Consider the following 24,881-nt stretch of genomic DNA (forward strand, 5'->3'; position numbering starts at 1 on the left):
GGGTTAATTTAAACCACCTGGGGTTCTTCTCTAATGTGCACCCAATGTACGATGCACAAACATTTTTGCATTTTGCATGCATCAAAATGTGGCCACAACTGGGACCTCGTGCACAGAAATGCAATGCAATGCCATAATCACTGAACTACCACGGTGGATAAAAATGTGCAGCGTCTACGAAGAAATGAACGTTGAAAGAAAACTGAAGGCCAACTGCAATAAAATTTTGGACCATGCAAAAAGCCTAGTTTAAGATTGTGTAGATACAGACGAGCCACCATACAAAACGACATTAGAAATATGAGCGGGATGGTCAGAAAATGCTTGCATAAATGGCCATTTCAATGCCAAAACTGAAAAAAAAAATGGCAACATAGAAATGCCGTCACCACTGCTCGCAGGGAGTAATGCTTGACTTAATGCACGGCACTTCATCAAAGTGACCTCCGAGATAAGCCCAGATCATAGGGATGCTTGCTATTGAGAGCGCTTGATATCTGAAATCTTGATTTGGCTCCTCTCCGTCAGTCAAGTTGGTGAAGGGCAAAGTCTGTCCGTACCACGCAGCATGACTAGAAGTACTAGGACCACACGTTCTGAACGGTCTCTGTGGGTGACGTAGCTCCAGGTGTTTGGCATCGCAAGCTAACCCAAGCGCTTAGCACCTGTGGCTGTCAGTGCAATGCTGAAAAACCTAGGAGGCAGCATGTTAGGATTTACGTCATAGTGACAAACCCATACGCATTCTCTGCTTAGGTGCTGTTTAACGGCTGCTAACAAGAAAACTATACAATTATGAGCCCAGATACTTTGCAAAGACTCGGTCAGTGGTATGTGCTGCTCATTTATAACAAATTTAGTTGAAACACATTTTCCTTGGAGTTGGCCTTTAAAAGTACCTTCGATCAGCTGAGATTGTTCTTGGCAATTTCTGCCAGAAACCACTAACCAACCCAGCTCCTCCACGGCAGGGAAAGGGCTACAATTCTTCTCCGGGACACACCTTGTTGGAGGTCTTCTTGAGCTTCGCGTTTGCCAGCGCTGTGGCTAGGGACAGGGGCGACGAGTCATCTTCTCGGCCCTGGCCGCCGCCGGGAGGAGGCGGAGGTGGGGGAGGGGGCGGGGCACCCCCGGAGGCCACGCCTGCCGACGGGGGCGGCGCCGGAGCAGGCGGGGGCCCACTGGCCACCACGCTGCTCGCTGCCACACTCATGCCCGACGTGCCGCCCGGTGGCGGAGGAGGAGGCGCGCCTCCGTTGGTTCCTGGCGCAGATGATGTCCGGTGGTGCCCCATGACTGCATTGGCTTGTGGTTGCTGTGGCAGCTGAGGCGGGGCCTGTGGAAAGGGCGGTGCCTGGGGCGGAGCCTGAGGCGGGCCACTAGCGGGAGTGGCCGGGTGGCTAGAACTGCCCACTGCGAGACACACAGCAGATGTATAGTCATAAGCTGAACCTCGATATAGCCAACACGTATGAAAAATTATTGGATATTGACATGCGTACTTGCTTATACTTTTTCTGGAGACTGCATTTCACTCACTAACAACTTAAGAGTTATCGTTTAGTGCAATGCGTGCCTGCATGATTTGGAACTTACTCAAATGTAATTGTTTATTCTATCTGTTGTGTATGTTCTAGCCAAACATTGTGTAATCAGACTCTATAGGCGACACGAATGTAGTAGCACTTTCGGGAAGGCACGTGGTCGCAGCGATTACATTGGAACCTACAACAAGTCATGCATAAGAGCTGACGCACTTGACCCGCAGATCACATCTCGCCGATCGCTGACTGTGCTCGCCGCTATCGTTGTTCCTTGCGTGTCACTTCCTGCTGTGGGACAAGGTTCGTCCACTGAAGAGTTAGTTTTGCGATTCACAGTTCTTGATACTCTGTTCTTCTCCGTCACTACAAGGTGACAATATAACGAAGCAAATCAATGTTTATCAACAATGCCAGCATGCATAGGTCAACATGCTCACTCAAGAGTACACTGACTCAGACTCCCTCCACGCTCATTCTACAGGCGTGAGAGAGAGCATTAGTGAGGACGAAGGGTGTGAATGGGAGCGAGTGCCGGTGAGTGGCTGCCAGTGAGTTTTAATGGAAATGACTATGAATGTGAGCGAGTTTTGGCAAGTATGAGCCGGTGCTGCCGGAAAGTGTGAGTGAATACGTGAGTAAGATGACGCGCACACATGATTGCGTAACTCAGGTGCGCACAAAAACAAGATCTAACAAACATGTATGTTGAAGAAAAAAAATGTTGCTTGAAAGTTATGGGCGTGTAAAAGCACAAGTTTACCGCTTTCACTAGCAAGGAATGCATTCAGTAGGAGCATCGGAATCGAGTAGTAGCCTTACTCACCTGCATTTGTTGCCATGTAATGGACCGGTTGCTGATTTTGCCTGCATGGAAAACAGAGGAAGTGTGGCTTAAATTAAATTAAAATTCTGGAGTTTCATTTGCCAAAACCCACGATATGATTATGAGGAATGCTGCAGTGGGAGACAACGGGTTAGTTTTGCCCACCTGGAGCCCTTTAATGATCACCTAAATCTAGTAAGCACACGTGCATTTTTGCATGTCACTCCCTTCGAAATGTGGCCGCCACGGCTGGGACTGGACCCACGATCTCAAGCTTGGTAATGCAACATTATATCCACTGGGCTACTATGATGGGTAGGAAGTATAGGCTGGATGACATCATTACTCCATTAAGTAACAAATTCATAACTAATTCGTAAGCAGGCATTGGGTCTGTAGCCAACCTTGGCTGATCAGGGTAGTTTTGGAGCCATAAAAGGTTGCTGACGTAAGTTCATTGAAGTCATGCTCTATCAAGTGGTATCAGGTGCTTATGATGGATTCAGCAACTTCAAACAGTGCATTTCGCTCACCAATGAGGTCACAGGTAACAGGTTGCCTGTCACCGGTCAGGATAATATTGAGCGAAGCAGTTGCCAAGCAGCGAACACTAGACAATATGTGAAACCTACCAGCGCGCTTTCCCACACATCTCGTTTAACCTAACCAAGGTGGCCGACCTTGGGCTATACAGTCAAACCTCAATATAACAAACACAGATATAACGAATTACTGGATATAACGAAGCAAATACAAAACGTTCTTTGCTGATATAGGTGTGCAGAGATTGCATGCTTACAATGAATACAGCAGGAAGTCTTTACGATGACGCACTAGGGACTTTCAAAATCTTTCATTGTACCGGTCACTTTGTTGTAAAGGTCGTGCATTGTAGCATTCGCTATAGTTGGGTAAGCACATTCAAGAAAGATAACGATTATTCAACATAAATTCAAGGTATACTTAGTGAAAGAACCTCCAAATTTTCTTCTAGACACTTCCAACTGAATGTGCGACTGCAGGCGACCTCATAGCATCGAGGCTCATGGCATGATTCACGGTGAAACCCGGCTGCCATAACTACAGCGGAGTCGGGACTGTCACTGTGGTCTTTGTCATGCTGTCGACCGGCGCTCCTTATGTGTACCGCAGCTCACGGGCGGCTATGAGAGGACAGTGGCGGCACGGCTACATGCATTCGTCGTAAAGTAACACAGCGGTCATCAGGGACGCCTAAATTCCTTCGTTGTACGGGCAAATGTGCTATACTAGTCTTTGCTGAAGAGGCGTCCACAATACGCATGAAAGATAGGAATTCACTTGGGACCTAGAGAATTCTTTACTGTACAGGTCATTTCCTTGTAAAGTTGTTAGTTGTAAAGGTGCTTGACTGTATTGGGTACAGTCAAATCTCGTCACTACAAAGCCGACAATAATGAATTTCTCAAATTTACGAATATCTTAAGTATCCGCCAGATTGCCTATATTTTCAATGTAAAAATATTTCAGAACTACGAATTTCAATACAGCGCATATTTCAGAATAACACACAGTTTATTTTCCATTTTATAACTGGGGAACATCAGTACTACGAATTTGGCTAAAAGTAACAGCACCGCAACTCTCACGTGAAACAGAAACTGCGAGTGCAGTAGCCATCATCATCACCATGTTGCAGTAGCTATCATCACCACCATGTTGCATGCCAACTGCTTCACCACAAACTTCACCAAGACCTTCATGACAAAGGTTTGGTGATGTTCGCACGAGATCCAACGATGAGTGCAGCTAGCGACGGCGCCAAGAAGCGAAAGCAGTTTTCGCTGCAGGACAAATTGGTCGTATTACAGGAAATCGATGCAGGTAAAAAGCAAATCGACGTGTGCACAGAGCATGGCATTGCCCCATCGACTGTCGCACCCATTTTGAAAGGCCGAGACAAGATTATCAAGCTTCACCAGGAATCATAACTCACTCCTACAAGGAAACGGTTGCGACTGGGAAACTTTCAAAATGTGGACCAAACTGTTCTCAGGTGGTTAAAAGATGCTAGACTGCAGAACGTTCCCGTGTCTGGCCCAACGCTTCAAGAAAAAGGCCACGAATTTGTCGATGCACTTGAAGTAACTGGGTTCGACGCCACTGCGGGTTGGCATTTTCGTTTCCGCCGAAGGAACAGAATAACTTGGCAGGTAGTCTCGGGAAAGGAAATGGCTGCTGACAGAGAAGGCGTGGATTCCTGGCACAATGATCGTTTCCTAGAGGTGGCTGAATCGTACTCTGAAGACGATATTTTCAACATGGATGAGACCACGTGTTTTTATCAGCTCCTGCCAGAACAGACGGTGCACTTTAAAGGGCAGCAGTGTAAAGGAGGGAAGAAGTTGCATCTTCGCATGACAGTCCTGCTCTGCTGCAATGCAACAGGCACGAAGAAAATTAAACCGCTCGTCATCGGCAAGTACGCGAAGCCTCGTTGCATGAAAAACGTCATGTCGTTACTGTACGACTACCGTGCCAACAAAAAAGCCTTATTGACCAGAAAACTTTTCCGAGTGGCTCAATGAACTCAATGGCCAAATGAGGAGGGACAACCGAAGAATTCTACTGGTTGTCGACAACTGCTCTGCTCACATTGTGAATGTCCCTTGACGCACGTTTGCTTGGAGTTTCTGCTGCCAAACAACACGTCCTTGCTGCAACCCCTAGACCAGGGCATTATAAAGAGTGTGAAAGCAGAATTTCCTAAGTGCCTTGTGCAGCGGTTGATTATCAACCTCCGCCTAAACCAGCCGACTGCAATAAATATTCGTCAGGCAGTGGAAATGCTCACAGGGGTTTGGTGGAACTTGAAGGCACCCATGATTAGCAACTGCCGGCGAAAAGCAGGGCTTGTCAAAGTGCCTGTACAGGTTGAAGATTACCCAAAGGTGGCCAACAACAACCCAGGAGATCTGTGAATCGAGGATGCGGAACTGCTGCCTACTGTGTCTTCCTTCGACGACTATGTGGAGAGCGACAGCGTAGCACTAACAGTGGCGGACCTGACAAGCGAAGAGATGGTTAACTGCATTCGCGACGTCTCCAGTGACGATGACGACTCGAAGGAAGACGACTGTGGGTCATCGAACACAGAAGATGAGATCATGTCAAACATTGATGTTTCAGTGCACATGAACAAAGTTCGCACTTTCATCACTCGGTGCAATGACGTACCCAATGAGGTATTGCGCAAAGTGGAAGATGTAGACGCATTCCTAATTGGTCGTGCATGCTGCATGGACTGAAAGAAAATCACTGATTTCTTCAAATAAAGCAGCTCTGAAGTGAGTTATTCGACAGTATGCTTATCTGCACACGTGTCTACTGCCAAGGTACATCATTTTCATTCCTAGATTTGTCCACTGGCTTATAACCGCAAGTTTTTCATTACAATGATATTTCAAAACAACGAACAATTTTCAGCGGTCGCACGTGATTCGTTATACTAAGATTTGACTGCATAATGAAGGTATTTTCGTGTCAGATCTGGCTTCCGTTGTAGCGTGGATGAACCGTAATTGGAAATAAGGTGTCGACATGCAGGCTGGCACCATCATTCTTGCCACCGTTCATTTCCTGCACCCTGCAGGCTTTCACAACTTGGTCACATTTTCAGCAGTGCTACTAGCAAGGACACTGCCATCTTGGTTATGGCAGGTTCGCTGTGTGGCAAAGCCTGCTCACAGAATTTTGCACGTCAGCCCCTTTACCAACCGCACAGTTTACGACCTTTCCTAAGAATGCACTCAGAGACTTCATGCGGAATCGCGGTGCAGGGTGCCAAGACTGGACGTACCAGTTTCGTTGGTGATCTGTATCTTCCTGCTGTGCAACGGTGCCAATGGTCTGATAGATGGGCTGTGATGCATGCTGAGGCACCGGAGGTGGCGCCGGCTGTACCCTTGGCCCTGTTGAACCTGCACATGTTGATGAATGCAAAGGATTAAAAAAAACAGCAATCAACATGATGAGAAGCAACCCAACTCGTCTGAGAGTGGCAAACTGCTTTTGCAGTTGACTAATGGGTAATGGAAAGAAGAATGATGGGTGTAACATCAAGGGATAAGAAAAGGGCAGACTCGGTGAGGGAACAAACGCGAGTTAATGACATCTTTGTTGAAATCAAGAAAAAGAAATGGGCATGGGCAGGACATGTAGTGAGGAGGGAAGTATACCGATGGTCATTAAGGGTTACGGACTGGATTCCAAGGGAAGGGAAGCATAGCAGGGGGCGGCAGAAAGTTAGGTGGGCGGATGAGATTAAGAAGTTTGCAGGGACAACATGGCCACAATATGTACATGACCGGAGTAGTTGGGGAAGTATGGGAGAGGCCTTTGCCCTGCAGTGGGCGTAACCAGGCTGATGATGATGATAATAATGATGAATGGGTACACTGTTACATTTAAAAAAATATTCAAAATGATGCCTCAGACACCGTATCTTCACTGCGATTTGGCACTGCTCAATCTATAAGAAACTCGGTGAATAAAAACTCCCCCCCTTTTTTTTCCGTCTTTCTCGACAGAGTACCAACAAGAGGCTTTGCTTGAACGGCAGACACAGAAAGACATTGTGAATAGTTGTCTGCTATTTGGTTGCACCCCGCCAGAATATCTGCATGCATCAATTACACTGAGAGACATTTGAACACACTTGATTCAGAAAAGCATTAACATGGACATTTAGTTAAATAAAATTGTTAGCTTTCATGTGCCAAAACCCCTACCCAAGTATGAAGCAAAACGTAGTGGGGAAATTCAGACCACTGCAAGTTCCCTATGTGCAGCTCAATCTAAGTGCACGAGTGTTTTTGCATTTTTTTCCTGTCGAAATGCAGCTGCCTCGGCTGGGATCGAATTCATGACCTTGTGCTCAGCAGCCCAATGCCATAACCACTGAGGTACCAAGGCAGGTAAGAGCATCGCACACGTAATGCGAAGACGTGGGTTCATATGCCACCGGCAGCAAATTTTCTTTTTTCGTCCACAGACACAGCTCTTTATCTAAAATTTATGCATTTCAATTAAATAAACAAGTAATTACCCCAATGTTTTCCCTGTTGTCACTGTATGTTGACATTAGAATTCCCCCTATGTTTTCCTGTATGTTGGCATTATGTGCTTGTGACTTACGAAAACCGGGTCCCTTGGATCCCTTTCTGCTCTTTCCTTACATAGCAGGTTGTCTCGTATCCAGCAGCGCTAATGCCTTCAGGTAACATATGAGTGCTTATTGGCCAATTGCTTTCGTCAAAGTGACGTGACGCTCACGTGACGCTTTGAGGCAGGAAGGATCAGCTATACCTGCCACTAAGGTCGTAAATGGTGGTACTGGCTAACACTCCCGGGGGTTAACTCTAGTACACATACATAAATACCCAATAAAGTGGATGAGAAAACAGCACCGCGGTAGCTCATTGGTAAGAGCATCTACGCGCGATGCAAGGATGTGGGTTTGTATCCCACCTGCGGCCAGTTGTTCTTTTGTTCACCTTCATTTTTCGTTTACCGAACATTTCAGCATTTTACCTAAACAGCCCATCACCAGGCCACACAGCAAATCTTGGTTATATGGTGGAAGTTGTTACGTGCCCTCTAAGGAGTGTTCTCCCGCAAGAATTTTTCAAATTAGCTCATTAATAGCAGAGATAAAAATATTTGAAGTGCCGTGAACCCATGACTTCAGGAGGCGAGCGTCACTGTCAACATAGACACTTTCTCCCCTTGCCCTGTCTAGCCTCCGCAAGCGAAATTCCTTCCCTGCATTCTCCGATACCAAAGCTAGAGGATCGCGCGTCTTGGGCCTTATCTTTATTTGTTAATTTTCTCTCTTTCTCATGTTTCTGCTGAGTGGCGCACTCCTGCTGACAGTCTTGTGCGCGAGTTGTTGCATTTGTCTTGTTTTGTGCAGCGGACCGTTTTACGAGCTCTGCATGAGAACACATGATTAGCAGGATAAGTCAGTGCCACAATCACGAGCAATGAGCAAGGCGCAAGAGGATGAAAGAGCATGATCGCGGCGGTGAAACACGATAGAAAACAGTTTCGTAGTTTCGGTCTCTGCACAATGTGGCAACAAGCAGATGAAACAGAAGTACGTTTCTCTTGTTACGGTATGAAGTAGGACAAAAACACACAGACATTCGGTATGTTTTATTATTTCTCTAAACATTAATTCGTCTACTGAGGCCACAAATTAAACAAATAATTGATGTTGCCTTGATTAATTCTTGAAGTCACGTGTCAGTACGAGTGACGTCACACCCTGGCCATGTACGTAGGCGCACTTGTGCAATATGTGCTAACTCTCTTGCTGGCAGCACGGCACTCGTGAGGAAAAGGGCAAATGGCATTTGGTTTGAACTTTAAGCTCTTTCCGCAGCGCGTAGGGATGTAATGCTTAGCAGACATGATTGTTAGCGCAAACTGTAAGCACTGCGCTTGTCAGCTCAAAATGGCCAGACCTGGTGAAGGACCCTTTAAGTAAACAAGTAATTCCCCCTATGCTTTCCTTGTTATTGTCCATGTCTGTTGGCTTCACGCAGTTGATGTTATGGCAGGTGTCCTCATTCAGTGTTGTTCTTGACATCTAAAAGGGTGGTAGGTGCCGAGCCAGCATACACAGCATAACTAGTCCCAGCCCGTGATAAATGACTGGTGGCACTGCTGAGAATGATTTCGGTGTCCAATGATGAGAGCATCTTGTCCACTACCCACAGTCAAAACGACGCCAGGCACATACAGCTGTGTCAGTGACGTGCAACCTAGCTGCCAAAAGAGCACCTCCCAATTTGAATTACTGATGGTGTTTCAGCTATGCTGGGTCGTGAGAGAAGCCATGGTCGAAGGCTTCGGCATAATCGTGACCACCTGGGGTCCTTTAACAAGCACCTAGTCAAGTACACACAGTTTTGTGTTCTTCATTTTAATAGCAGTAGCATTTTCTAGCCTACCTGAATCAAGCCTACCGCTTGCCTGAATCAAGCCTACCGCTTGCCTGAATCTGGCCAGCTAGCGGGCTTTGGAGCTATGCCAATCAAAATTAAAAATAATTCTTGTCATTAGTTGGGCTTGAACCAAGAACCCCACAGCATGATGCCTGTATGTAGCCACTACGCTGGTGCAGCAGTTTAGGTAGCTTGTCTGCTAAGCACTAATTCTGCGTGGTTGTCACCTGTTGGCTTCACAAAAACAGGCAGAGGTGACGCTATTTAGCAGCTTTGCACACATTGATGCTTTATACTGTAAGGTAATGCAAACCAGTCGCCTGCATTGTCTTTAAGATCAAATGAGTACATATTATGTGCTGCATTCACTGTTATTAGTTTGCAGTAAGTATGCAGGTATATGCAGTAAGTGAACAACCAGTTTAGCTCTTCACTTGATCCTGGTTGCAGTCGCATTCTTCCAACTCGAAGCATTAAAAGAAGAGCTATAATTACAACCATTTAAACTTCTTACGATCACAGGTTTTCGTTTGAATTATCTCAAGTTAAACAACTGTTGTCAAAAGTAGGCTTCCAAGCTATGAAATGAAGGCAGGTATGCATACTTTGCTCCATTTGAAGTGACGGAACAATCAGAGTAGTTATACAAAAAGATATACAGCTACAAGATAACTGCAATTACAATACAAGTATAATACAATACAATACAAATACAATACAAGATATACAACCACAACGCAGCTAGTTTGCATGAAGTCTCATGAGAGCACATAACACAAGCAAGTTTTGACTAGTCACGCCTTATGAAAATTGCATGATATGTTAGGAAAGCCAAAAAGTGTTTAAACTGAGCAGCTACAACACGAGGCAAACCAGCAGAGCACCAATCAAAATCTTGATATTAGTTTGAATTACCCCTTATTCACTAATGTTGCCTACCATCTGTTATTGCCTTGTTACAAAGCTTCTAGGAATCGTAATTTGAACAGGAACATATTCTAAAAGGAACATCGAACAGGAGAGACATCCAACCAGCTGTCATATATCTAAGTGAAATAAAAGTCAAAAGTATGCTTTCACTCGCATACTTGCGGGGTAGGAAGGGTTAACCACAGTATCAAGTTATCGGGATTTTGAGAATTCTTGCGAGTTGACAGCATTTTATCACTGTTATCTAGCACATAATCCTCAATTTATCACTGGTGCAGACTTCGGTGACAGACTCACTGTTTTGGTTGAGCATGTCGATGGCCCGCAGCATGGCAACGGCAAAGTTGTCGGCGTCATCTTTACTGCTGAAGTTGAGGCCGTAGACTGTGCGGTTGTCGCGCCACTGGTGGAACGTGCCCGTTGCCTGGCTGTACTTGAGGCCCTTGAGGATGGCACAGTTTATCACCACCTGCAAGGAACACACACACGCCGGGCCGAAAGGTGTCACCGCAAGAACGACCACAGCAATCAGTTGTGCTCTTGCTGTGCTATCAGTTGTTATCAAAATGTTAGTTTCTCAGCCAAAACCACCTCGTGTCCCCAAGTTTCCAAATTTCTTCACTCCCATTCCCCCACAATTCTCTCAAACAGCACTTCCAATCTCTTCACATCCGATCGTATTCTAACAGGACCTGCAGACCTCATCCACACTTCTTACTCTTACACCTACATGCATTTGATCTCTAATAGACATTGCCGGCTTGCAGTATATTAATGTTTGAGGTCAATTCCACTATTTCTGCCTGCACTGCTTGACATAGAACAGGGGTAATTGGAGATGTCTGAAAGAGACCTGTATCCTACAGTAGACAAGACTGATGATGAAGAATTACCTGATGATTTAATATGACAACTTAGAAGAGAAGGACAGAGAGCTCTTCTGAGCAACCTTGAGAGGGCACTGCACAGTCCAAAGTTCTTGCATCAGATTGCTTGCAGTGTTGCACATCTCATTTGCACAATGAAGAGGACAACACAAACAGTGTTGTCTTTTTCGTTCCACTTGTGTCTGCGTTTTCTGTGCCCGACATTTCTAGAACCCTTACCAATTTGCTCAGACTTTTGATGCAGGTTTCAATTGCGAAATGAAGAGAAAATAGGTGTTCGATGTATTTGAACTGCAAAAGCATAGGCATTTGAGCTGATTGGTTCACAACTTGAGTGGTAACAACTCAAAATGACAGGATGTGAGAAAAGGACAGACAAACGTTGCATTTGCTTTTCTCACTGTTGAATATTATGCTCCGAAAAAGAAGAGAAGAAGACGAAGTGAGAAACGAGCGTGGAGCCGAGCGCGCCTGCATTTTTTTTAGTTGTTTTTGCAAGCGTCAAATAAAGAAGACGATCTCTACTTCGGCTCCGCTTCCTGGTTTTCAACATATGGTGCCATGACCAGGATATCAGATCTACAGTTGAAGACCCCTGACAATGAAGCGAGCTACCTGAAGAGGACGACCGACCGACGCGATCAACGCGACGACGCTGCGACAGAATCTAAGAACGATCCACGTCATCACGAAGCCACCGATTCCCAACATGACGACACGGAAAGAATACGACGGAAGCATGCTACCGTGCGAGCGGCGGTCACCAGGATCATCAACGACATGACAACTCTCATGCAGACGGAACCAACGCCATATGGTGAGCTGACCGACCATCTTAACCTATTGAAGATAAAGGAAACTATGCTTACGAACCTTGATAACCAAGTAGAAGAGCAGGTTACCGATGATAACCTAGAGGATGAGCTTCAAAGCGTCGGACAGTATCAAGAATATATCGTCCTCGCGAAATCTCGCGCTGAACGCATTTTATCCGATCAGCAAACAACGACTCCGCACGAATCTCACGATGACTTTCGTCAAGCACACGCACACGTTAAGCTACCGAAGCTCGATGTGCCGAAGTTTCACGGTGACCCCATTAAATGGCCAGAATTTTGGGATCAATTTGAGTCTACTATTCACCAGAACCGATATATTACCGACGTAGACAAATTGAAATATCTTCGGAGCTACTTGATGGGTAAAGCGGAAGGTGTCATCAGCGGCCTGTCGACAACTAACGAGAGCTATAGCACAGCTATAGAACTTCTCAAAGAAAGATTCGGTCAGAAGTCACTGATTGTTAACGACCACATGCGTCGTCTTCTAAACCTACGTAAAGTTCGTTCTTGCGAAGATTTCGAAGGGCTTCAAAGGTTGCACGAAGAAGTGCAGACGCGCGTGAGATCTCTCCATAACCTTGGCGTCGAAGAAAAAGAATATGGAGTTCTTCTGAAAACTGCTATAATACAAAATCTTCCGCAAGAAATGGTAATCCATTATAATCAGCACATCTTGTCTTCGACAAATACAGGCGTTACTAGTGACAGGCTAAATGAATTGTCTGTTCTAGACTTCTTGAGTCTTGAAGTAAGAAGCCGGGAACAGACTATAATAATGACTTCTGACAAGAGAGAACAAGCCTCAACAGCAAAACGACAATCTAATGAGCATTTCCAAGGTTCTGCATCTATGCTAACCGTGAAACTGACTCCAGAGAGTTGTATATTATGCGGAGACAAAGATCACTCGGTGGATGTCTGCCCAACGGAACTAACATTAGACGAGAAAAAGCAGAAACTACGGAAATTAGGATGCTGTTTCCGCTGCGCTAGACAATTTCACAAAGCTAAGGAATGCCGATACTGGAAGAGACTAAGCTGTGCGAAATGCAAGGGGCGACATATCACCACAATGTGCGACCCGAAATGGAAGCAGGAGAATACGGAAACGCAGACAACTGTTTCCAGCTCGTCAACAGATTCGCCAAAGTGCACAGTTCTTCTGCAGACCACCCAAGTTTGGGCTGTGGGCACTGGAAGCAGATGCTTTGTAAGAATGTTGATTGATGGTGGCAGTCAGCGCAGCTTCATCACGGAAGAACTGTCTAGGAAGCTGAAAGCCACTGTGTTAGCCGAAGAGCAGCTCACAATCTCGGGATTTGGAAACGTTTCAGCACCGCGGAAATATTATCGAAGAGTACGAGTCACGCTGCATAGCCAGTACGACTCAAACTCACTAGAAGTAGAGGCGATAGAAGTTCCCGAAATATGCAATGACTTGTCAGCATTGACAGATACAAATGTACTTGCAAAGTTGAAAAGCAAGAACTTACGTTCGGCTGACGTCAACGCACTTCAGGTCTCGCCTGAGCCTGGAATAAGCATCCTTATAGGTGCCGATTATTACTGGCAGCTTGTCAGCGGAAGAATTAATCGACTGGACGACTCTTTGACCGCCATCGAAACTATCATAGGATGGACACTTCATGGAGATACCAGAAGTTCACCTAAGTTCTACAAGCCGGAAACCGTAAGGAACTTCAACATATGCCTAACGGAAGCCAATGTTTCCCAGCAACTGAGGTTTTCCTTGGAAATAGAACATCTGGGACTGACTAACGAAGACAGACTTTCGAAAGATGACAAACACGTCCTGAAGAACTTCGTGGAAACAACTATTACAGCCGTGGCGCAGCAATTGTTCCCAGTCTAAAAATAACCGGGTATCACGTTAAAGAGGCTGGAGTCCTTGCAGAGAACGCTACATCGAGGACCAGAGTTTCAGAAGGAAAATGACACTGCCATTAGGAGCTACTATAACAAAGACTACGCTGAGAAGGTCACAATGGACAGTACGAGTGAACATATCACGTACTATATGCCACACCGAGCAATAGTGCGACGCGACAGAACTACGACTGAAGTACGGGTGGTATCCGACGCCTCTTCTCATGCTCCGGAGTCACCTTCACTCAACGACGTCTTGTGGACAGGGCTGAATTTGAACCCCAACATCCTCAACTTACTGCTGAAGTTTCGCAGCTTCAAGATTGGAATTTCCGCTGATATCGAAAAAGCGTTTCTTCAAATATCGCTGGCCGAACAAGACCGAGACGCGTTTCGTTACTTCTGCTTTGAAGAAGGATCTTCCAATATTGAAGAACTGCACACTGCTGACACGTCCGTGCTCCACCCGGCGGGTGGAGGGAAGTCGTCGGGGCACAGCTCCTTGTCATTGTCGTCATCACCGTCGTCTTCAACGTCATCGTCTTCCGCTCCGCGACACTCGAGCGGGCCTGCCGGGCGCCCGTCGTCAACAGAAAAGGCTCCATCTGGGTCATCACTGTCAGGGAGGCACAGCAGTACTGTGGAATGGCTAAAACGCAACGACCACATGCTGGCCCTCGTTGTCCGGGTGCAGCGAATGCCACTTCCACGACAGCCTGAAGCCATGGCCGCCCGCAACAGCTCGCCAGGCCATCAAAAGGAATTACCTTCACCCCAGCAGCCACCACCTTACACCCCTGGAGGGCTAGGACTGCTGTCTGGGCCGGGGCCAGGGCAGGCCAATCACATGCACCCGACGCATGCACCAGCAGCACGTCAGCAATGGTGGCTGCGATGGCTTCCACTGCGGGACCTACGCCCATTAGGAAGACACCTGCCAGCAAGGGTTCTACCACGAGCACAGAAAAGTGCTCATGGTGCTGACGGCTTTGCCGACGGCAAAGTTCGCTCATGCAAAGTGCGCACTTCTAGTGGCAACACGTTGCGGAGACCGGCACAGATGCGGTACCACCTAGAATCTGCTGGACAAGCTCCGTCTTGAAAAGAAACAAGCACACGCTAATTGTTCGGCCGGGAGCTGTTGAATATTATGCTCCGAAAAAGAAGAGAAGCAGACGAAGTGAGAAACGAGCGTGGAGCCGAGCGCGCCTGCATTTTTTTTAGTTGTTTTTGCAAGCGTCAAATAAAGAAGACGTTTTCTACTTCGGCTCCGCTTCCTGGTTTTCAAACCTCACGTCCTGTTATTTGTGCTGCTGCCCCCCTCAACATGTATTTGAACTTCCCAGAGGGAAATAAATTTTCTGATCACCAAAATGTGTCAGTGGCAGTGATACCAGTGATGAGACTCCAAGACTGCTACAGGAAGAGTCAAAGATAGGACTTTTGTTCTTGCAAACCACTTGTACATATAAGTCCACTGCCAGCAGCCAGGGGTGGATAAAGAAAGTGTTTTGATGTCAAAACCCTTTAAATAGTGTCAAAACCCTATAAAAACACTCCGATAAGAAAGAAGTGTGCATGATTGTGGACACAGCACCTGAAGGGGTTAGTGTAATAACATGTGCACTGAACAAATGTTAACTAATGTAATGCAAGTTTTGATACATTGATCTTTGCTAAAGAAAGTTGCACTCGTAGTTCACATGCTTTGGACCTATTGCCTTTATTTTTCTTCTCATACTAACACATTCAAATACGGTTTTATTACACATCTAATAGAATACTGCAAATCACTGCCTGGCACTGTTCATTCCTTGTCATTAAATGAGTTTTTAGTCACCACAGGAGAATACTTTTCGAACACGTTATCTGCTTTACCAGTATTACTTTTTTTGTTGGCTTGTATTCACTTGCCTATGTTAATTGCTTCAATGATTTGCTTGTGTTTTGCCTTGCTGCTTGCTAATTTAGTGTTCTCTACCTTTTCCCACTCCTGTAACAGCCCCATAATAGGGCTGCAGCAAGTAGATAAATTAACAAATAAATTGGTTCAAAGGTTAACATTTAACTGCCTTATAAGAGCACTGAAAGTAAGCAAGCAAAAAAGCTAAACCTTAAGGTTAAGTGAAGTCGCAAGAACATTCTCAACCAAGACAAAGGCCAGTAAAAGCCATATGTGCTACCGCGATTTTCCCCAGTACTTGAATGATTACAGTGTCACAGTGTAAGGTTTCTGCAACATTCCTGCAGTGAAAGGCAGGCATTCCTCACCTCATGGTCGTGCAGCTTCCGGCCAACAATGCGGAAGGTGCCATTGACCGTGTGTTGGTAGATGTGCACCTTGGAGAGGCCGCTTGACGAGCCGCTGGGCACCCACTTCTTGTTGTGGTCATCGTAGACCAGCACAGCCGCCCGGGCCGACGCCACAGACTGCTCACTGCACGTGCAAAGAACAAGAGGGGGGCAAAAACATTGTCGGCGAAAGTTTTCGAGAATAAAGTGAAGACCTATGTGGCTGCAGTCAAGCTGTAGTGACTCAGTTGAAGTTAAAATTGAAGTGACCTTCAATTTTACTGGCATTAGCGAATTATTGGTGCTGGTCACCTTATAGAGAAAGTTGGCAAGGTGTAATGTAAACGTTCCCTCACACACCCATTACAAGGTTGCTCTGGCAGCGCCCGATGATGACAGTTGAAAGATGGCAAAATAAAAGTGCATGAAAATGCATGATAACAGATGGAATGACCGAACGACCATGAAACACGAGAAGAAGCGGACGCCTAACATGTCACAGAAAAGTAGCAGAAATGCGTTAAGTTCCCAAATATTTGTAGGAGAGAATGTGGAATTTGCATGCCGTTTTCTGACTAACAGTGCACATTGTATTTGTGATGGGTAATGCGCCCCACTATCAAATATTTGTGGAACATCACACCGTCACTCGTTGGCTAACGCCACGCAATGTTCTTCACTTGCACACAACTACAAAAAAAACATGCAATTTTTAAATGTGTAACAGAAGTGCCACTAGAAACTATGAAAGCACCATAGTAAATTTCTGGGCGCACTGCAGACTTATGTTCAACTGATTTTTTTTTCTAAAATCCTGAGCAGTGCCAATCTCTGCTCCTGAAAGCCATAAAAAATGCATGATTCAGCATGATAGCACTAAGCCTTGTGCAAGCTTATAATGCTTCAAACTCAAAATGCAGCTGTCACAAAAGAGAAAAGAAGATGACTACTTAAGAGCAGACAGAAGAACATGACAACAATACCCAAAAATACAAGTAAAGAAGTTGCCAATCTAGGTGACAGATGTTCAAAGTAGCTAGTTAGCCAAGCTGCAACTAAATAAAAACCAGGTGTATGGACACTATGTGAGCCACTCATGGTAGGATATGACACTTTTGACAAACGACTCAGAAGTATAGTTATTGTAAACGAAGACAGCTTTAGGCACAGAGATACTTGATAAAAGGGAGAGAATGTTATTCTTGTTGGATAGAATGCAGATTATTATACTTAGTGTAAATCCTGTAGCAGTACATCGCTGTACAATACAGATGCCTGATGCGACAAGCTATGGGGACAAAGATACTTAGTGAAGGTGAGCAAATACTACTCTTGTAGGGAAGAATGTGGATGATTAGGGAAAATATAAAGCTAGAGCCAATCCTATAGCACTATATCAATGCACAATACCATTGCCAGATGTAACATGCAGTACTGATATTGAAAATCTCGGCCACAGAAGCATCAAGGCGCAATCACAGGTCTTTGGCGGACAATTCTATCATCTGTCATCCGCAAGGCTTTGGCAGATAAACATGGGAGCTTATTCCGTGACACAGTGACTGGTAAATACGTAAATACACAGTGCTGAGTGCAAAGTGACAGAATGGATGAAGCCATTCACGTACTACTGCCATAATAGGGCAAGTCACTTCTGACTTGTCCTGCTGTCATGATATATTAGACTTGGGTTATCACATCTCTTTTGACACAGCTACAGTTTCGTACAAACTTTACTTCTGTTTGTGTTTCTCTCTTTGCATTCTTTATACATTCGCTTGCACAGATGACAGCCATTTCGAGAGCACCGCAACCACAGAAAAAGACGCGAGAAAATTATTTCTTAGAGCCCACACAACAAAACAGATGACACAGCTTAAATGATTTTTTTTGTATGGTTGCGAACAGAAGGGAATAGGCGACTACGTCATAATGCAAGAATGCTGTTGGCACAGAACATGAGGTAACCAATTTTAGCTTTCTAGCAGAAGACATTGTTGCATGATCTAAACCACCACAACAGCACTACTTCCTTCTGTCTGTTCCCATTAACTGCACGAACAATATTACAGGAACAGAGCAACTCTTGTTCTTCGGTGCCACTGAAAAACTGAAGAGACTTCGAGCTCCTTCACATCTCACCAGGGCTCAACGACAATTACGTCATTCTTGGAACCCTGAAAGTTCTTCCGCATCTCCTGGACCCGAGAGGTCATCCTTTCAGCCCAGCTGACACCAGACGAAGACAGCGGGCGAGTCCAGGGAGAATAAAAGAAACCCTGTCTTCACACGAAGTGGACGACAGTTAAGATATCCTTGGTGGTCGTGGCTACCCGCGCACCACGATATGTACCAGCCTCACAGTACCACAAACACAGGGGGCGGTCGCCCACAAGCCTCCGGGCACTGTATATAGTAGCCGCCGGCACAACGAAACGGCACACGCGGATCTTTCACTGATGTGACACTTCTCAACTGACAACCACGACGACGACGACTCCCGAGGGCAAACCCTTCCCCCTCTCCCCTTCTCAGACGTGCTAATTAGCCAATTAGAAAGCGCCACTGAGCGCTGTAGACGCGCTCCGTCACGGAAGACCAGGGCCGGGGCCTTGAGTCAAGGGCAGAGGGTTGGAGAATGCGAGATCGGCTCCGTTCGACGGCGCCAAACGGCCAGCGACAACGGCGACGGGACTGCGAGAGGCGGTGTTTGTGCGGGCTACGTGGAAGCGGCACAATCCTGCCGAGTCAGCGCGCTTCGCAGGGCTAAGCCGAACGTCGGCAAGAGGGGGGGGGGGGGGGGGGGGTTAGTGCAACTAAGCGAAACAAAGTAATGCGCGCTCGCATATATATATACATCAACGACGCCACTGGCCTCGCGGCGTTATTCCTCGGGGTTCCCGTTGCCTGCAGCCCGCGATGCTACGTACGCACAACAAAACACGCAAATACAGTTGCAGAGCGTCGCTGAAGGTGCCTCGTTTCGACGACGTGGGCGGACTATACTTCACATGATCGTGATGTGTCTCTGCCCTTTGAGACGGGTGAACAGCTACACAGCCCCCGAGCGGATGCAAGTCATACAAATAAATTAGCATATAAAACATTAAAGTTAGTCACAGCCCTCGTGGTGTCTGTAAGGGAATCAAAGGGACTCCATCCCCTGCCTGTCTGTAAGCACTGAAGCAGACAACTGCGAGAAGTAGTTGTGCATCCCCCCCCCCCCGACCCCCCATTCACTGCTGACCGCTATTCAGGTGTCAGCAGACTTCGATAGACGGTTAATATGCGGTCAGTAGTAATTTCCCTCCCGTCGTTTTCCTTCATTTATCTATTTACACAAATAAACAACCAGCTGCTATTACTAACACCACAACAAAATTCCGCTACATAAAAAGATTTTATAACGGAGCAGACGTAAGCGAAGCAAGTACTGCTCTCTGTGTGCGGACGCGCCCTGTCCCCAAAAGACTCGACAAAAAAAAAATCTAAGCCACCGCGTCTCGCACCGTCGTCTGCTTTTGTTCGCGACGCAGACGACAAGGTGCGCAGATTCGCAGCGCATCGGATTAGGCTTCGTTCAGCTCCAGGGCGCAGGCGCGGTGCGCGTCCCACGAGTGTTTAGACACGAGCTTGAAACTCCAACTGAGAAACTAACGTAGCCATGGAGTATATTATAGTTTGGCGTACAGGGACGCTGCAGAAGCGTAAAGGGAGCCATACACGCAGCAGCGTAGTGTTCCTGTGTTCAGCGTTGCGTATTGCGACATCTATTGTGATACTGTGCTCCTCTATGCTGCGCCATACAATACTCGTGAAGTTATTTTCAATTTTCTTTTTCTTTATGTTTTTTTTTTCTGGTGCCGAAGATGGAGCAGTGACGCAGACGCGCAAGAAAGATGTCGACAACCGCACTGCGGTTCCTACTAGCCTTTCCCAGATTTGGTGAGATACCTTCTCAGTATGGCAAGGCCGGGAAGATTAGTAAGTGCATAGTGAGGCAAAAACCTACCAAAAAAAAAAAAAAATCCTGGCACTGCGTCTTAACCGCACAGAAACGCAGATGGTCATGTGGCAAGGCATTTCGTCCGCCAGAAAGCACGAACGTGCAGCACTTGTCCAATATGACTACGCCGGCAGACAGCTGCATCATCCGCCAACAGACTACATAAAAAGGTTTGTATGGTTGCCCATGCGGCCACGGCAAAGTATTACGCCCCTATTACACAATTGCAGGATACTGCGGTGATCAGCTGCAGTTTGCTCAAGCGAAGGTATTGTCGAACGATCGTTTGCGTGGCGCCGTGGTATCACAACATGCGGCAGTCGAGGAACGTTAAATTAATACGCGGAAAATTAAGGAAGTATTTTGGTTATGTACGCGGGTATAGTGCGTCTTTGTGTCACTATTTTTTTCTAGCGAAAAACGTTGTACTGAAACGCTTCAACACTCGCAAAATAATTACAAGGTGCAGCGATTTTTGTGGGCCGTTGGACGACAGTTCTTGCACGAACAATCGCACGGAGACGCTTTCTTGTTCGGTGCAAAATATTTTGCAGCAATCACCGAACTTACGACTAAGGCCAAAACGACGCCCCTTCGAAACGAAGCTAATTTTACGGCGAGAGATAAATCTCCGTCGACGAGTGTTGGCGAGCAAATACTCACGAATAAGTGCAATAGCAGGATAAACTTTAAAAATAAATAAATAAAGCAGAAAGAAGAAACGATCTGTGCTACAAGCAAGTGCGCCAAGCTCTCAACTATGGCACTTCAGCGAAAGAAATAACAGCGTGATCTAAATATAAGCAAACGGAAGTTAAATCGGCGGGCTCCAGAAAGCCTGGCGGAAAGCCACCGACGGCGATCGAGTGTTTTCGGAAAGACGACACCCTCGCGCGAACGGAGAAAAAGAAACAGGAGGCATAGTAACAGAAGGCATATCATACCGTCGGGACGTCATCCGGCCGCTTATAGCAACCCGCTGAAAATGACGTCGGACAAAAAACTTCACAGGCGACCACGAAGGAGCGCACGCGCACAGTGACGTCACAAAAACAACAACCACGCGCACAAGCCACAGCGGCGTGACGTCACAACGGACACCGCGGGACGCCGCGCCAGCGGCGAGTAACGGTTCACGAGCAGATTCCAATTTAAAAGCATGCACCGAGGACAAACAAAGGCGGCCAATCACAACCGCTCCCGCACCGCAGGGCGTCGTGACGTCAGCAAAAGCAACATAGGCAGTACAGGAGCGGCTGGAACGGAACCATCAAGGTTATAAAAGCGTTCCGTAGAAAAAGTTATATGCGGAAACGTCCTGCAGGGCATTCGACCAGAGGCTCTTATGTAAAAAAAAAAAAGAACTATTGTGTTCATCGTGAAATAAGTATATAACAAAGAACAAGAACAACGCATTCAGCAGTCGCGACGCTTTGAAAAGCAGAAGTGAGGAGGTCGCGAGAAAGAGCAGCGAAGACAACGATTAAAGACGTGAGGTGCAAAGGTAACCCACTGTCCGGAAGCAACAGGTTTCTTAATTGCGAATGAAAATCGGCTAACCTTTTCTTTTTCTTCGCTTTTCTTCATATTTCACAAACTTGCTACAGCAGAGTCGAACGTACAAAATGGCCGTTTCACGACCCAAAATTGCCAGCAAGTGCCCCTCAGTCCAGACAAATAGTATGCATATCCGAGAATCACCGATAACTCCTCCCACTCCGCGGTATATATATCTTCCTATCTGGAGATAATCGTTTCAGCGCTTGTCGGCGCTGTCGGAGTTGGCTTATAATTCGACTATTCGAGCATGCGCTGCGGCCACAGCGACTGCTCCAAACTACGTCTACGCGACGTGTATACGTGTACACCCGACAAACGCGGGTCGAGTTGGTTTGTCGGGCCGAAAGTCGACATTCAGGCTGACGCAAACGACAGCGAATCGGGCACAGCGAGTGAGCTCCGCGACAGGTCGGGTCAACCTCACGTGCGACAGGTCGGTTGACTGGCCCGACTTCTGGACACGACCCGCCAGCGTCGGAGCTTGCGTAATCGAAACTCGCAGATTTTCGCGTGTTTGGGCCACGTTTGCGCAGGGAAGAGTTTTCGAAACGCTTGAGGTTGAGCCTTTGGTTCCTCTAGAATGCAATATAATCCTCCTTTATGCCTAAAACAGATGACTCCTATGACTAAAACAGATGCTTTTAAAATCTCTTATGCGACGGCGAGATGACGCAGTAACCGCACCCGACCCGTCTTTTGACTTAGCACCTCTTGTTTTTATAAGACGTTTTCTCGCGGTAACAGTATGTAGCCGCCTTTTGCTGTTTCAGAAGTGCAATTTACATGCGTAGCAAGCGCACCGGTTGTTTTCGAGTGCGTATACAGCTCGCCTGCAACGACTCCGGTTCCATAAATCTCTTTCCTGCCCTTTTGTCCCCACCGATGCTCTAAACGTATCTCCCTCATTTCCCCTGCTGAACGGTTAGCGCTCCCACCAGCTTTTAAACCCTCGGCGCGTCTGAAAGGCGGACGTTACCTATGGGTCTTGCTGCGCGAATATCTTGGAGTTCCATTACATTGTGCCGAGTCATTTACCAGGTTGCTAATATTTGCTCCAACATGGTTTTTGTCCTCGGGCATACAACTCGAGCCTCAAATAGTACTGCGCTTTCTGTTATGTTGATCTTCCCACATCGTTTCTTTATTCGTCCATTAACATCATTTTCTGTTGTATTCATTCCCTGCTGCCCATATAGTTACTAATTTCTTATTCTTATCAACTTTATGCCCCTTACATTTTGTATTACTGTATTACTCAGTATTTTATATGTTCCTGAATAATTAGGATATGCCATAAACCTTACTGTGCTGCTATGTCTACTCCTATGTTGCACTGCCATCACTGAACTTTGTTCGCTGAAATGCTGATCCTTTTTGTTTATTTACTAATAATTTGCAGCCTTTGTTTTTTCTGGCTTCCTTTGTAAATATTTTATCAGTGCTTGTATCTGTACACTCACCCTGCGAAAATCCATCCCTGGGATTGTAGTATCAGTAAGGAATTATTGACGCGTTTGTAAATCTCCTTGGACGCTCTCGATTCCATGCTTTGTATGCCCAAATTAACAGTCTCCGTTTCTGTCACTTTCTTTTTGATGACTACATCTCGGGCACGCCCAAGCGCAGGCGCCAGGTAGCGCCAGCGCGCCACCTGGCGTCGCCGCATACCAAAACGGGGAGGAGCAAAAAAAAACCCGGGATTTCCCCATTTCCCCCGCGTTTTCCCGTTGCTCCCCAGCAGTTCCCGCGCGCCGCGCTAAAAATGACACCTTCACCCACTTCCGCCGCTCGACAGCGGCCCCGAAGGCCTCGCGTGCTGCCGGGCTATCAACGGCTCTCTGGCCGCGAAACCCGCAAACCTTAACCTTGTCGCCGCCTCGAAGCTAGGAGACGAGAGGGGAAGGCGTACGAGCATGCGGTATGCGAGAGACGGCGCGGCGACGGCGCGTACAGTGACGTGCGTGTCGCGGGACGTGCACGTACATGCTTGGAAGTTAGCGAGGGGGGGAGGGGGAAGGGTACGAGAGCGCGCATATAATCGATAGCCTTCATTAGGAAGGCGAGGCGGGCGACACGCTCGCCAGGGCGTGTCGATCGCCGCGCGCTCACTTCTTTGTCCATATATCGCCTCTCATTAGCGGCGCGGCTGCCTTAGCTCGCATACAAAGACGGGTTCGCTGTCGCGGATCGCCGAGCGGTGCGTATATGCGGACCGCCGGTGTATATAGCACACACACGCACGCGCGCGTAACGCACGCACGGATACACACATGACTCACACGGGGTTGAGGCCGATATACGTATACATGCCACGTAAACATCGGGCCATGTAAGCCATGGAAACATCGGGCGCGCGTACGCGCGCCATCGGTTAGTACAAAGCGCTGGCTACACCGCGGCGTGTTGCATACTTGGGATCGGAGTCGCAGGGAGGTCGCGAGCCCTTGGCGGGTAGGATTCCGTTCAAGTGACTGGGCGCAGTGTGCGTGTCGGCCATCATCCTAGCGGGGCCATGCCAAATGAACAGAGCGCCGCACGCATTCACGGGATGACGTCACGAAGTCGGCATATAGCATCACCCCCCCCCCCCCCCCCCCCGAAAAAAAAGAAGAAAAAGAAACGGACCGCGAGGCGGTGATCGGGTGAGTCTTGCTAAGCCGTGCGACTCGTCACCCTTGCTCGCACCGCGTATACCCCGTCCGTGAGCAATGGTGCGTGAACCGGTAATTGCTCCTGGCAACGCAAAGGCGCGAGCACGGCGAGGTGGCGGGTGCGGCTCCCGACCGCAGTGGCATGGGGGGGGGGGGGGGGAGGGGGGAATGCAAGGGCGCATGGACCTAGCTGTGTGTCGAGAGGTCAGTTGCAGGTTTGAAGGAACCACAGGGGGTGAAAAAGTCAGCGGGAGGTTTCCGCTATAAGGGGCCGTTTTCTGGCGGGCCTGCCAGTTTGATGCAGTCGTTAGTCGAGAACTAGCAAATGCAACAATTCAAAGCCTGTGTCACTTCCAGCATAGCGGCTTCGCGCGCGCGCTTCGTCATGTTCAAATGGTCGAGCAAGCCTTGCCCCGACGATCACCCCGCCGGGTGCCAGTCAGCACATCGCCGAAAGGTGCCGAGACCCG

The 24,881-nt window shown here is 47.3% G+C and overlaps 1 protein-coding gene across 5 annotated transcripts in view; it reads right to left on the reverse strand.

Annotated features, from left to right (window-relative positions):
- ena (ENAH actin regulator enabled) overlaps window positions 1-24,881 on the reverse strand; it is a 128,753-nt gene that overhangs the window by 20,199 nt on the left and 83,673 nt on the right. For 4 of the 5 annotated variants that reach the window (XM_050181525.3, XM_055072765.2, XM_055072766.2 and 1 more), the window contains exons 2-6: window positions 16,174-16,339; window positions 10,584-10,755; window positions 6,206-6,326; window positions 2,368-2,408; window positions 1,004-1,413 (exon numbers count right to left, since the gene is read on the reverse strand). In XM_050181525.3, coding sequence (XP_050037482.1) covers window positions 1,004-1,413; window positions 2,368-2,408; window positions 6,206-6,326; window positions 10,584-10,755; window positions 16,174-16,339 — 910 coding nt within the window. Of the gene's footprint in view, window positions 1-1,003; window positions 1,414-2,367; window positions 2,409-6,205; window positions 6,327-10,583; window positions 10,756-16,173; window positions 16,340-21,144; window positions 21,910-24,881 lie in introns of those variants that run through there. The other variant, XM_055072767.2, reaches the window with a different exon arrangement.

The sequence above is a fragment of the Dermacentor andersoni genome, chromosome 7 (assembly GCF_023375885.2).
Source record: "Dermacentor andersoni chromosome 7, qqDerAnde1_hic_scaffold, whole genome shotgun sequence".
Lineage (NCBI taxonomy): Eukaryota > Metazoa > Arthropoda > Arachnida > Ixodida > Ixodidae > Dermacentor > Dermacentor andersoni.